At 45.2% G+C, this 11,390-nt stretch overlaps 1 protein-coding gene across 1 annotated transcript; it reads right to left on the bottom strand.

Annotated features, from left to right (window-relative positions):
* Positions 1 to 847: 847 nt before the first annotated feature.
* Positions 848 to 7,450, bottom strand: prdm13 (PR domain containing 13). Its single transcript, XM_040166383.2, has 4 exons — positions 6,943 to 7,450; positions 5,477 to 5,608; positions 5,236 to 5,356; positions 848 to 3,321 (listed from the first exon to the last, which is right to left on the bottom strand). The coding sequence occupies exons 1-4, from the start codon at positions 7,108 to 7,110 to the stop codon at positions 1,832 to 1,834; spliced, it is 1,911 nt and encodes a 636-aa protein (XP_040022317.2). The 5' UTR covers positions 7,111 to 7,450; the 3' UTR covers positions 848 to 1,831.
* Positions 7,451 to 11,390: the final 3,940 nt, after the last annotated feature.

Raw genomic sequence — 11,390 nt, forward strand, 5'->3', positions numbered from 1 at the left:
CAGTAATTATCACAAGTCTCCTCAAGATAACACAGAGGCAGTGAAATGTGTTTGACTGGTCAAGCATCCTGCTGGAGTCCAGGTTTTAATGCTGGAATAAAGCACAGCGCAACAGTGGCCCGGGAACGTTTTTCACTTTTGCTTTTAGTGCAATTTGTCATTCATAGCCTCAGGGGACGCTTCCCCGGAAATCAATTGTTGTTACCATGACCTGCTAACAATATTTTTAATTTATGAATCTAGTTGTTTTGGTGTGAGTTGAGGGTTTTATCGGCAGATGTCAGCCATCTCTCCAAAATGATGGGACTCAAAAAGACTCAAACAATCTAAAAACTCAACACCATGACCTAGTTTCTTATGAAGATCATGGCGCCTTAGTGTGAACAGCTTTATGTTGCAACTCGTATAGTGTATTACTTTTGCGTGTGAGTCTTTTTTTGGAGGGGGGGTTATATTTTTCTATTTCAGTAATGCTACTTTTTTCTTCTTTTTTTTCCAAAACCATTTTCCTCTTGAAGATGTTTTGTATTATTCCTATTTATTATTTGCATTAGTGTTGAAAGGAGAAGAAGAGGAAGCTTCTGATGATGAAGGGGGGCACCGACGTTGGACAGGCCCGACTGACTGAGCATCGATGCGGATTTGTACTGCGGCACGAATGCCAAAATGTTCTCTTATATATAATTTACACACATGTGTTCGACCGCATTGTAAAAGCTGATTGTTCCTCACAAAACAAGACGCCAAGCTTGATAAATACCCGAGTACATATCGCAGAGTTTAATCGGGTTGGCATCATTCATTTGGAACATCTCACGGGCGACGAAAGGAAAACCTCAAACTACCATTTTCGTATTTTAAATTAAATTTATTCAAAAACAAAGGACTTAACGGACAGGGTTAAAATATTGTGCTCATGGACAATATCACTTATAAACAAACGTATACAACACTTCTTTACTGAAATGTGAAATATCATACTTACACTTTACATAAGCTATAATTGCAATCAATACAATTTTCTCTCTCTAAGAACTCCTTAAATAAAATGCTGCTTGTGTCAGAACAGCGTGACCTCGGCAAGAAAGTGCAAATGTAAGTACAGTGTGTTACCGAGCGAGGCGCAGGGCATCCGAAGTCCTGACCATGAATTCGATTATAATAACGGCGATGCATCTGTCCTGTTGGAAGTGAAATGCCATAGTTGTCTTTAAAGTGCGACTGACAGTTTGCAAGGTAATGTGGGAAGGAGGCCACGTTTTTTCAAACCATGAAGACAAAGAATCATTATCAAAAAAAAAGAATCATATTCTTGCAGCTCATAATTTAGTAGAATGTGTCTAGTGTGATGGAATGTAGTGCTCTTCGGTGTTTTATTTTAACTGGACATTTAGTCATAGATTATTCCTCATTATAAAATACAACTGTTTCCCTTTTACACTGCCATAAATATACATATTTGTCCGTATGCTCAGGCTTGACTCAAAATGCATGCTTGTGATGTTGGATCATTGTTTTCGTTTTGTGTGCAGCTGTTTTGATGGTTTTGTGGAACTGTTGGTATTTTGATAGGCAGCATATGAAGAGAGGTAACAAAAACAGATTTTTGTTTTGTTGCATTTAACAAAATAGTCCGCAGCAGCCGACGTTGTTTTTCTTATTTTTGTTCAAACAAACAAAAATTCCCTTCATGTGAAAAAAGTTATAATTCAACTGCGAATTATTGTTCGAACCGGTAGCGTCTCAAATGTATAAAAACTGATTCATTACGACTAAATCACATTTTTTCCCCCCCTCGTTTACATAATTTAAAGTCATTGAGCAGCCTCTCTCAGTCATTATTTTTGCTCGACTCTTGGTCGCTCTGGTCGTCGGTGAAGCACACGTCCACGTCGCTGTCATTGTCGCTTTTGGCCTCCGCGTCCTCGAACAGGCCGCTCGCTTTCTCGTCCGATTTCTTGACGGTCTGCCCCGGGTGCCTGGACTTGACGTGCCTCTCCAGGTCCCGCCTCCGCACCAGCACCTTTCCGCAAAAGTCGCACCTGTACGGCGTGTTCCCCTCCGCGTGGAGACGGATGTGTTTGTTCAGGTTGCTGGGGTCGCCGAACGGCCTGAAGCACACTTTGCACTTGAGCGGCTTGTATCCCGTGTGAGTCCTCATGTGGATTTTGAGGCCGTACTTCCTCGAGTACAGCTTGCCGCAGTACAGGCACAGGTGTCCCTTTTTCGGTTTGGCGGAGCCGGCGTTGCTGGTGCTCCCGGTGGGCATCGAGTCCATCCTCGTCCGGTTCTTCTCCGCGGTGATCTCGGATAACTGCTGCGTGTGCATTGCGATCTCCCGGTCGATGTTGGTGATGGAGCCCAGGTCGTGGTTCAGCGAGGGTGCGCCAAAGTAGGACATCGACTCCGGGTACTTGAGGAGGTTGCTGAAGTGGAATTTCAGCGGGTAGTAGGGCGAGCTGTACAGGAGCTCCCCGTTGTAGACAGTGAGGGGCATGAGTGGGATGTTACAGTCTCCGCCATACGTCTTGACGCCGTCGAAGTGAGGGAGGGAAAACCGCTCAAAGTGGAGTCCGGGAGGCATCTGCGGGTAGCGGGACTGGGACAGGCCAGCGTGCATCCGACTGTCTACGTGCTTGAAAGCCGAGGTCTCCTCCATGTGAGGCAGCAGCGGGAACCCTCGAATCGCGTTTGTGCATGGCACCATTGGAGACGAGGAGTCCATGATTGCGGGTGCGCACTTGGGAGGGTGGCTCCCTCCTCCGTTCAGGGCCTCGCCCACGTTGCGGGTAGGCTTCATGTTCCCGACGAGTTTGCCGAATCCCAGGCCGCCCAGCTTCCCATTCGCGTCCTCTCTGGTGGCGTCCGCGCCGGGGACTTTGGCCACGCCGGTGGGTTTGAAGGCCGAGCGCACGCCCGGGTGGAATCCCATGCTGCTCAGCACTGAGGATGTGGCGCCGAAGCCGAGGATGTGTCCTTGGTTGCGGGCCGAGGTGACGCTCATGTCGAGGGCCCTGTCCTGATCCTCTGAGCTGCTTTTCTTCGATTGTCCCGCTTTGTGCGGGAACGGCGAGGAGGACACCGCCCGCCTGCCAGATTCTGAGATTGACGTGTTACTGTGGCCGGTTCTCGGAGAGGTGGAGGTGTTGGCGATGTCTCCGGATTTCGGCGACCTGCTGAAGGTCTCTGTGCCTCTGGCCTGCTCGCTGGTCACGAACCCTCGCCCGTTACTCAGGGCACAGTGGAAGTGGACGTGCGCTTTGAGCGTGTTCGGGTACTTGAATATTCTCCAGCAGTACCAGCAGATGTAGCGCTCCTCACCTGTAGCGAAACAGAAAAGGGATTAATTATCAGATGGATGCAGATCATTAATTCTCACACAGCACATTCCCAACAGCGTGCAGCGGGATAACGGCATTACGGTGTACCACATATTCCTGCGCGTAAAATGCCAAGTATGTATTTAAAATAACAGATCTGGCAAGGAAGCGCGCGGAGATAAATGACATAAAATAAATACATATCATTTAATTAAAACAGCACAAATGTTTCCTTGAAATGCCACTTTAAATAGTATTAACATCCACCAGTCAATGCTTCACATCACCATTCAAATCAAATCGAAATATAAGGATATTGGATGGTATCTGGTGTCTAAGATCTGGTGCCAAATGGCAACGAACACAGGCCATTTTAATGACCCTCCGCCCCAGTCGAGCACACCGAGGTTAATATAGATGTAATGATTTTGTAATCCTCATACGGGCCATTGTTTATGATTGCCATCAAAAGAGCAAACGCCCAGCCCAATCTGGCGCTCGGGGACCGATGCATTGAACGCGGCACTCTCCCTATCTGTGCGCTTTCCCGTGGAAGTGACAGCAGCTGTTGCTTGAAATCGCAAGTCTCCAGAAACAATGGCGCCGGCCCATCTGTTGAAGCCTAATAATGGGAGCGAGCGTATGTCCAGGAGCGCACTCGGTGTTGGGCCGGAGAATCATGGCAATATACACCCCATATAAAAGTTAGCATTCATTAGGCCACAATACCTTGACGCACCCACCTAATTTGCCGTGAAGCACTTGTTTTTTCATTTATTTGCTTTTGAATACATGAATATTAAGGACCCGATGACATTTGTTAACCTCCGTCTCGCAACTGAATCACCAGCCCCTCTTTCTTCTTTCTGCTTTTGGTTGTTTTTTTATTTGTATTCTTTTAAATTATGCTTCAAATACCGCAATTATTTTATTACATATTTTATTATATTTTCCCGGTTTGATATAATTTGAAGATACATGTATTGTTAATTACATTTATTCAATTAGTTACGGGGTCCTTCCCGGTCCAAACAAAAGATGTAATCCAGGATTATCTTCAATTGATGGAATTCCCTGTAAAGTGTCTGTGGATAATGATCTTTTCCTTTTTTTTGATGGATTCGTTCCTTCCGAGCTGGTCCTAACCCGAGATTAAGGACTAATCCCCAAGCGCAACAGCCAAATTATCACCACTAGCCCCAACAAACCGATTAATAATCCAAACAAGCTGATGACAAAACTCAAACAAAAATCCCACAATATTCTAAAAGGAAATCATCTCCGTGGTGCATAAAGCTCGAAAATGAGTGTAAACTTTTTGTTTTATGACGCGTTAATATCCTTGCGATCAGATTTAGTTTTTCTGATCAATTTGAATTATTAATCGCCAATCCAAAATGACTATAACCTTTACGTTCATCTGGCGGAATGCCGACCCAATCATTGATGTTCTATGCCTGAAGTAATATTATTAAACCCACATTGTAAACGAATTGATTTTTTTTTAGAGAGGGATTTTAAAATATTTTTATATTTTTATTTACATTAATTTATCAACAACTGTGATGTCGTTTGGGGATTCTACAATAATTCAATTCATAAATGACGTTGGAAAAGTAGGCCGCCTGAGGTAAAAACAACAGCCATTTGATCTCCATCACTGAGCGATATATCACGAGTATTGAAAGTGATTTAACTGCGCAGTGGACCCCTCAACACGTCGATGTTGGCTCAGTGTCAGCCCTCACATCCGAGAGCTCAGAATTATTAATAATCAATTATTATTATCAATTGTATCACATCCTCAACTCTCACAGCTCCGCGTGTGTTCACAGACAGAGTTTGCGCGGTCATCATTTTCTTGTAATTCCAATCACTTTATTTCCTGATTCTATGCGCCGTCCGTTGGATTTACCTTTCTCGTCGTGCGTGGGAGTGGCCGTCGTGGGGATGTCGTACCACTGGGCCAGAGCGTTGGAGTACCAAACACACAGCTCCTCTCCTGCGGGTATTTCTCTCAGCACGCGGTAGAAAATCTTTAAACAGAATAAGAGCAAGCGGGGGACGTTAGCTGAGGTGAGCAAATGCGGGTCTGCGGAGGGGAGGGAGGGGTGATGGGGGGGGGGGGCTCGATGTGCAAGGTGAGGAACATTTACCTGTCCGCCAGGTAAGTCCGACACTGCCTCCAAGTTCTGCTCTTGGCCGTTCCGGGCCGCGCGGATCAGTCCGATCCAGTCTGGCACGGGACAGCCCGACTCGTCCGCGAAGTCCCCCCGCACCAAGCGGATCTAAATCATGCAAGATGAACGGGTTAGAACGAGCACGATGGTATTTGACCAGCTCCACGGTGAGACGGCGGGGAACGTGATCACCGAGGCCCTTTGACATGTCCTCCGTTCACAGACAAACACTGAAACAGAAGCTGCAACGAATAACCAAAGAAGTCATTCGAAAAAAAAATGTTGTTTGTTATTGAAGGTTAACATCTTTTATTTCCAAAATGTATTCATGAATGTTTCTATTCAGGTGTTTTTTTTTTTTTTTACCATCCACATGTTATTTAACAACTTATCTCGCGGTTCATTGTTTGCCAGTGTCTGTCTGCTGCGTTACCTGGAGGTGCTCGGGCCACGCATGACCAAAGAGCGCTTAATGCGTCTTTATCCGCTCCGCTGATAATTTACTAAAGAGAATGACACTCGGGCCTAATTGAGTTGATATGGGAAACGAATTTGAGGACTGTCAGAGCGTTTCTAAACTGTTCAAGGACATTAAAGATCGAAGCGTGACATTTGACACGGAGATTGCACCTGATGATCGCCGGCGGCCCGGGGCCACGCATTTAGACGCATCAATCACAACTGCTGACAGCTCAACAAAAACAGGGTGCGGTTGAAGACGGACCCAGATTTGTTAAATTGTTCACTTCTGTGCGCGTGCAGAAAATTACTGTTTGAAAGTTTGTTTTTTGATTATTATTTTTTTCCTTCTCAATTTTTGAAATTGCTTTCGACTTTTATTTCTGTATTTCTCTGCTCCTCTGGACTTGGAAAACAAAAACAGATTAACCTACGGACTCAGCCAAATTCCAGTTAATAGAAAAAGCGTTTTGTTTCGTTCTACCTTTTACTTTCATTATTATTTATCCCCAGGCTGTGGCTCCGGCCTCGATGGCATCTTTCTGTGGCCGGATTGCATTAAAATGAAACGGCTCATCGGGGTAACAGGCTCACCGGGCGGTGAAATGTGAGGCGGCTGAGGGCATGAAATCCCACACAGCGGACCCAGGTCACCCATTAGGCCGGTTAAGTAGAAGCACAGACTGACAAGTCGGCCGCTAATGGACCTCAATTATTTCCAACTTGACAGGCCAAACCAATTAATACGCGAAGGCCCGATGGAGTTTGACAGTGCGGCTTTAAAATCCAAATGAGTTTGTTTTTTATATTAAGATTATTTGTTTCGATATTAAAAATGGATAAATAGTAAAGCCCTAAAGATCCGTTTTGAATGCGATTTTCGAACAACGAAATTGGTTATAAATAAATTTGATTTAAAATGAAAGCAATGCCAGCTTCATAAACCAGTAACGCAGCTTAGAGAGTGTCGTCTCTTAGCTCACCTTCTTCTTGGGTCCAACTTCCTTGCGGTCCGACACGTACTTCCCGAGTTTGAAGACGCCCGGTACCGGTCCTATCCGCAGCCCGGCCGGGACGCTGCAGTCCGCAAACACACTGACGGTGGTGGACGCCCGGGTGGCTTGCATGGTGTGGGGTGAGATCAGAACCATGAAGACTGATGGAGACCGAATGGGAGAGTGCAAGGGAGGAGGAAAGAAAACGAGAAGGAGGAGGTGGAGAGGATGAGGACCGGCCAATATCCGCCCTCCAAGTGATGCGTTTGCGTTACGCGCACGGCTTTTCTAGTGGTGGTGCAGCCAAGGTAGCCCCCCCCCCCCCCCCCCCCCCCCCCACAATAACCCTCCACCCCCTCCTGGGGTGATGCTGTGCTATGGTAGTTTAAAGAGGGGAGAAGAGGGGCGGGAGGGGCGAGAGGGGGGAAGCGGTCCTGAGTTTGAAGCAGCGAGTCGGAGTGTGTGCGTCTGCGTGTGTGCGTGCGTGCGTTCGAATGAGTGAGTGTGAGAGAGTTGGGCTTTTCAGCAGCTGCGAGGAGAGGGGGAACCGGGACGGCCTGGTCACATGGAGACTTTCCCTCACCCCGCGCGCATAATGAATTGCTCCAAAACGGTCAAGAGACACAAAGGGCCAGGCGACCTTCCCATCCCCAAAATCCAATTTGTCAAGAGCAGAGAAAAGAGGGAGCGGAATCAAAGGTCCGGAGCGACCATTAATCCTCAGCATGTGGCTTTGTCCGGCAGACAGTTCCGATATTTTAACTGACAAATCCACTGTATAATTTATCCATAAATCCTCACCCTTTTCCATTCTCCTCTTTCAGGCCAGGTTTTGGAAATCAATGGCTACTTTAAATCTACTTGGCTGGCTTTCTTTGAGGTTTTATCCACTTCAAAGCGCTTTATTCTCCCTCCTCCTTTGTTGCCGTAGTTTAACAAAAGAGCAGGAAAGTTTAGAGGACTTGTTAACTTCTATTGACTCTCGGCGTGTGCCGGGTGGAGATCAGGCAGGTACTGAAAAGGAACCAGCAGAGGGAAGAGAGGGAGAGAAGGGGAACAAACAACAACCATCACATCTTCCCAACGCTCACACTTGTGGTTTTCTTCTCTCTCTTGTCTTCCTCATTCAACACGTATTTTCTGCAAGGGCCACAGAATAAATAATATACCAAATACCAAATAATTACACAAATCCTCTTTGGTGGTAATATAGACGTTATTTCCCCCGTTGAATGGTTGCAAAATTCAGTTATTTCTAATTATTTAGAATTAATTAATTGTAGGTTACTCAAAATTCACATTATTAGAAATTATCTTTCCAGGAATATCATGTAAATATGCATTTGAGGGGAATCTGGCATTTCAGGAATTTAAAGGTTTCAAACTTTTTTTCATTTCAAATCCATTGCCCAAAGTCAATTTCAGACTCAATTATTGTGAAGAAATATTAATAAGAGCTTCACAATTTGACGTTTTGGTAGATTGATATTATGACAATTATTTTTGTAAATTATTTTAAAATCTTGCATTTTGGAGATTACAAATATAATAACGTTTTTTTCACGCTATCGATTTGTAATCATATTTTTTAATGGGCGGTCTCGTTTAAACTATGTGGATTTTTTAGTTCATCCAAAAGCTATAATAAAATAACAAATCATTTGAAAAAAAATGCTTTTTTCGTCAAGACACAAACATGAAAACATGTATTATGATTGGCGAGAACACGTGGCTCTGTGCAGCAGGTTGTCTCAACTTCTTGGAGCCTTTTGACGCTGCTGATGAGTCTGAGGGAAGAAGAACAGAGGAACCTCTGGCCGATCAATTTAGACCGTGAACACTTTGACCTCTGACCTGTCCGCTCCGGACAAGAGGCCTATTCTTGCGAGGGCAAAGAACAATCTTTAATATATGACTCGTTAGAACAAATAAAATACGATCAAATAAAATATTAAAATCTCCAAAAGCCATATTTGATAAGGATAACTCAAGCTTGTTTATCACCAAAAGCAAGCCAGCAAAAACAACAACAACGACACAGTATCCCAGCTGAGATCCGTGTATTAATTCATTCAAGTTTGAACTCAATGTGTTCAGGGTAAGAAATGCTGTAAATTAACGAATAGACATGAATATCCTACTCTCTCTCTCTCTCTCTCTCTCCCTAAGTCTCCCCCCTCTCCTTCTCCTCCCCGCGCTCCTCCAGTCAGCCCAAGAGCCTGAACGACACGCGAACAATCCAATCAATGGGCGCAATGTTTGCGCCTGGCTGTGCCTAGGGGGTTATTTATTAACGCCTCGCCATTTGCTGCTGGTTCCCATCCACCCCTGCACTGTTTTTTTTCTTTAAAGCCCCGCACTTCTACACAGTGAAATGAATTATTCTACGAGTGGGAAAGAAATAGGAGAAGACTTCCCCTTTCTGTTTGCGGAGAAGTCGCTGGACGGGGAATCTCCGCGGAGCGGTCAAACGGCGCAGTGTGGGAGGGACAACAGTGAGGCCAATTGGATGGGAAACGAAATGGTTTGACGGGCCGTATTGTTCCTCGTGCTTTATTTTTAAAGGAAAAAAAAGAAGAAATAGGAAATGACACATAAATGGCATGGTTTGATCTTTATTCTAGGACAATATCACAGAGCCAATCAACAGCATTCCGCCATGTGCGCATCTCTTGAATCAAACCCCGCGTCTCTTTAATACACGTAAATAACGACCGGAGAAGAATCGCAGTCACAGGACGTTTTTATTGGCGGCTCTGCCTCGCTGCCTTTGTGTGTGTGTGTGTGTGTGTGTGTGGTGGGGGGGGGGGCACGGCTCTGATTTAACTGGTCGGTCATTAATGAGCCATGAATATAGAGGAACAACCTGTCTGCGCTGGACGCGTCGGGCAATGCCCCACCGGGGATCTGCATTCATACTCCGCGACATACTTCACGGGTGCCAAAGGTTCACCACCACCTCCCCTCAACTGGTTTCAATGGCCTACCATTTAAGACCCCTCCGAGCTTGGGAGAAAACACATTTTTTATGTCGACCCATAAACTTTTCTGGGGGTTCTTTTCAGAGGAGCCCAATCATTGTCCCACTATAGCAACGTGGCTATTTCTCACAGATTCGTCTTGGAAAGGACTCCGTGTTTGCCTGAATCCATTTACATCTCCGCATGTAAGCAAACACCTTCGGCTCCTCTCACATTTATTTGGTCACACTTCTTAGAGCCTAATTACAAACAAAGGAAAAATAAAACTTAAATCCTCGTGCTTTTGCTTTTCGGGGACAGGTTGAACTCTCCCTCGCTAAGGAATCGGGACGTATCACTATTCCTTTCAGATCTCACTCAAAGAGAAAAGGCTTTTGGACAGTCCTGCCTAACTCCTCGCCTTTTTAAAAAAAATCTCTCTTTCTTTACACCCACTACGTTTAAGGCGTTTTACTCTCTGAGAAACCTGGGGAAAGATGCAAGCTGCACCAGAGGCAGACCAGCTGCCTTGATGCGGGTGGGACATTAGCGACGCGTTTGAATAGTAATTATGCTTGTATGGGACTCCCACCAGATGACATGATTGGGATTTTAACCCAGACTAATATTCAAAATCGCATTAGAGAGGAGCCGAATAAACGGCACCTGATTCAACGCTGTTCATGCGTGATTTCATTCAAAATGCCTTCTCCCCCTTCTTTCCTCCCACCGAAGAGGGCTGCACCGTTTCGGTATTCAAAGTCTCTGCAAAGTTTTTTTTTTTTCTTTTCTTTTTCAGGCCACATTTCTCTGACTTAAAGTCACTTTGTCTCGCATGAGGAGACGCGGATAAAAGCGTGTGAAGTTTGCGTGAATTGATATGTTTCGGTGTACCTTATAAATTCATACCTTTTCTCACTCGAGCGCCTCGGAAAGAAAGTGTCACTCAGGCCAATTCTCTCTGCTGTCCGACGCATTTAGCAGGAGATCTATTTGAGAAGTTCATTCCTAGGCAAATATATGCAGGCGCGGCTCTGCGTGAATAGAGCAGCGTGTCAGCCGACCCTAATTGGGATTTAGCCACCCAAAGCACACGCACAAAGTGATGGAAAATCGCCGGTTTCAAAGAAAGTCGCAACTTTTGCCCTTCTTGGTGAATACAAGGAGCTGCTCCAGCTCCGACTAAAACACCATTTTCTTATTCGGGTGGAGGTTAGTGACCCAACTGGCTGTGCGGCGTGTTTCTGCAAACCGAACGTGGGAGAAAAACATCCATGATGGCAAAGAGCATGTTTAAAGTCGCGTAACCTTGACTGGCCTGTATGTTTGAACGCGGCCATATGTTTAAGCTAAAGTCATGGTTATTACATGAACAGATATTTGAATTATTCTGTTGTATTCTTTTATAATACTCAGTTAAAATGTTTTATGTTTATTAATCGGTCATACAACACGAATGCTAATATCTATGATAAT

This window comes from Gasterosteus aculeatus, chromosome 20 (genome assembly GCF_964276395.1).
Source record: "Gasterosteus aculeatus chromosome 20, fGasAcu3.hap1.1, whole genome shotgun sequence".
Classification (NCBI taxonomy): Eukaryota; Metazoa; Chordata; class Actinopteri; order Perciformes; family Gasterosteidae; genus Gasterosteus; species Gasterosteus aculeatus.

Excerpts from the sequence above, each read along its gene's own strand:
- prdm13 (XM_040166383.2), bottom strand. The coding sequence starts at position 7,110 with ATGGTTCTGATCTCACCCCACACCATGCAAGCCACCCGGGCGTCCACC. Across the intron at positions 5,357-5,476 it reads CGGACTTACCTGGCGGACAG|ATTTTCTACCGCGTGCTGAG; the intron begins GTAAATGTTCCT and ends TTCTGTTTAAAG. Across the intron at positions 3,322-5,235 it reads TCCCACGCACGACGAGAAAG|GTGAGGAGCGCTACATCTGC; the intron begins GTAAATCCAACG and ends GTTTCGCTACAG.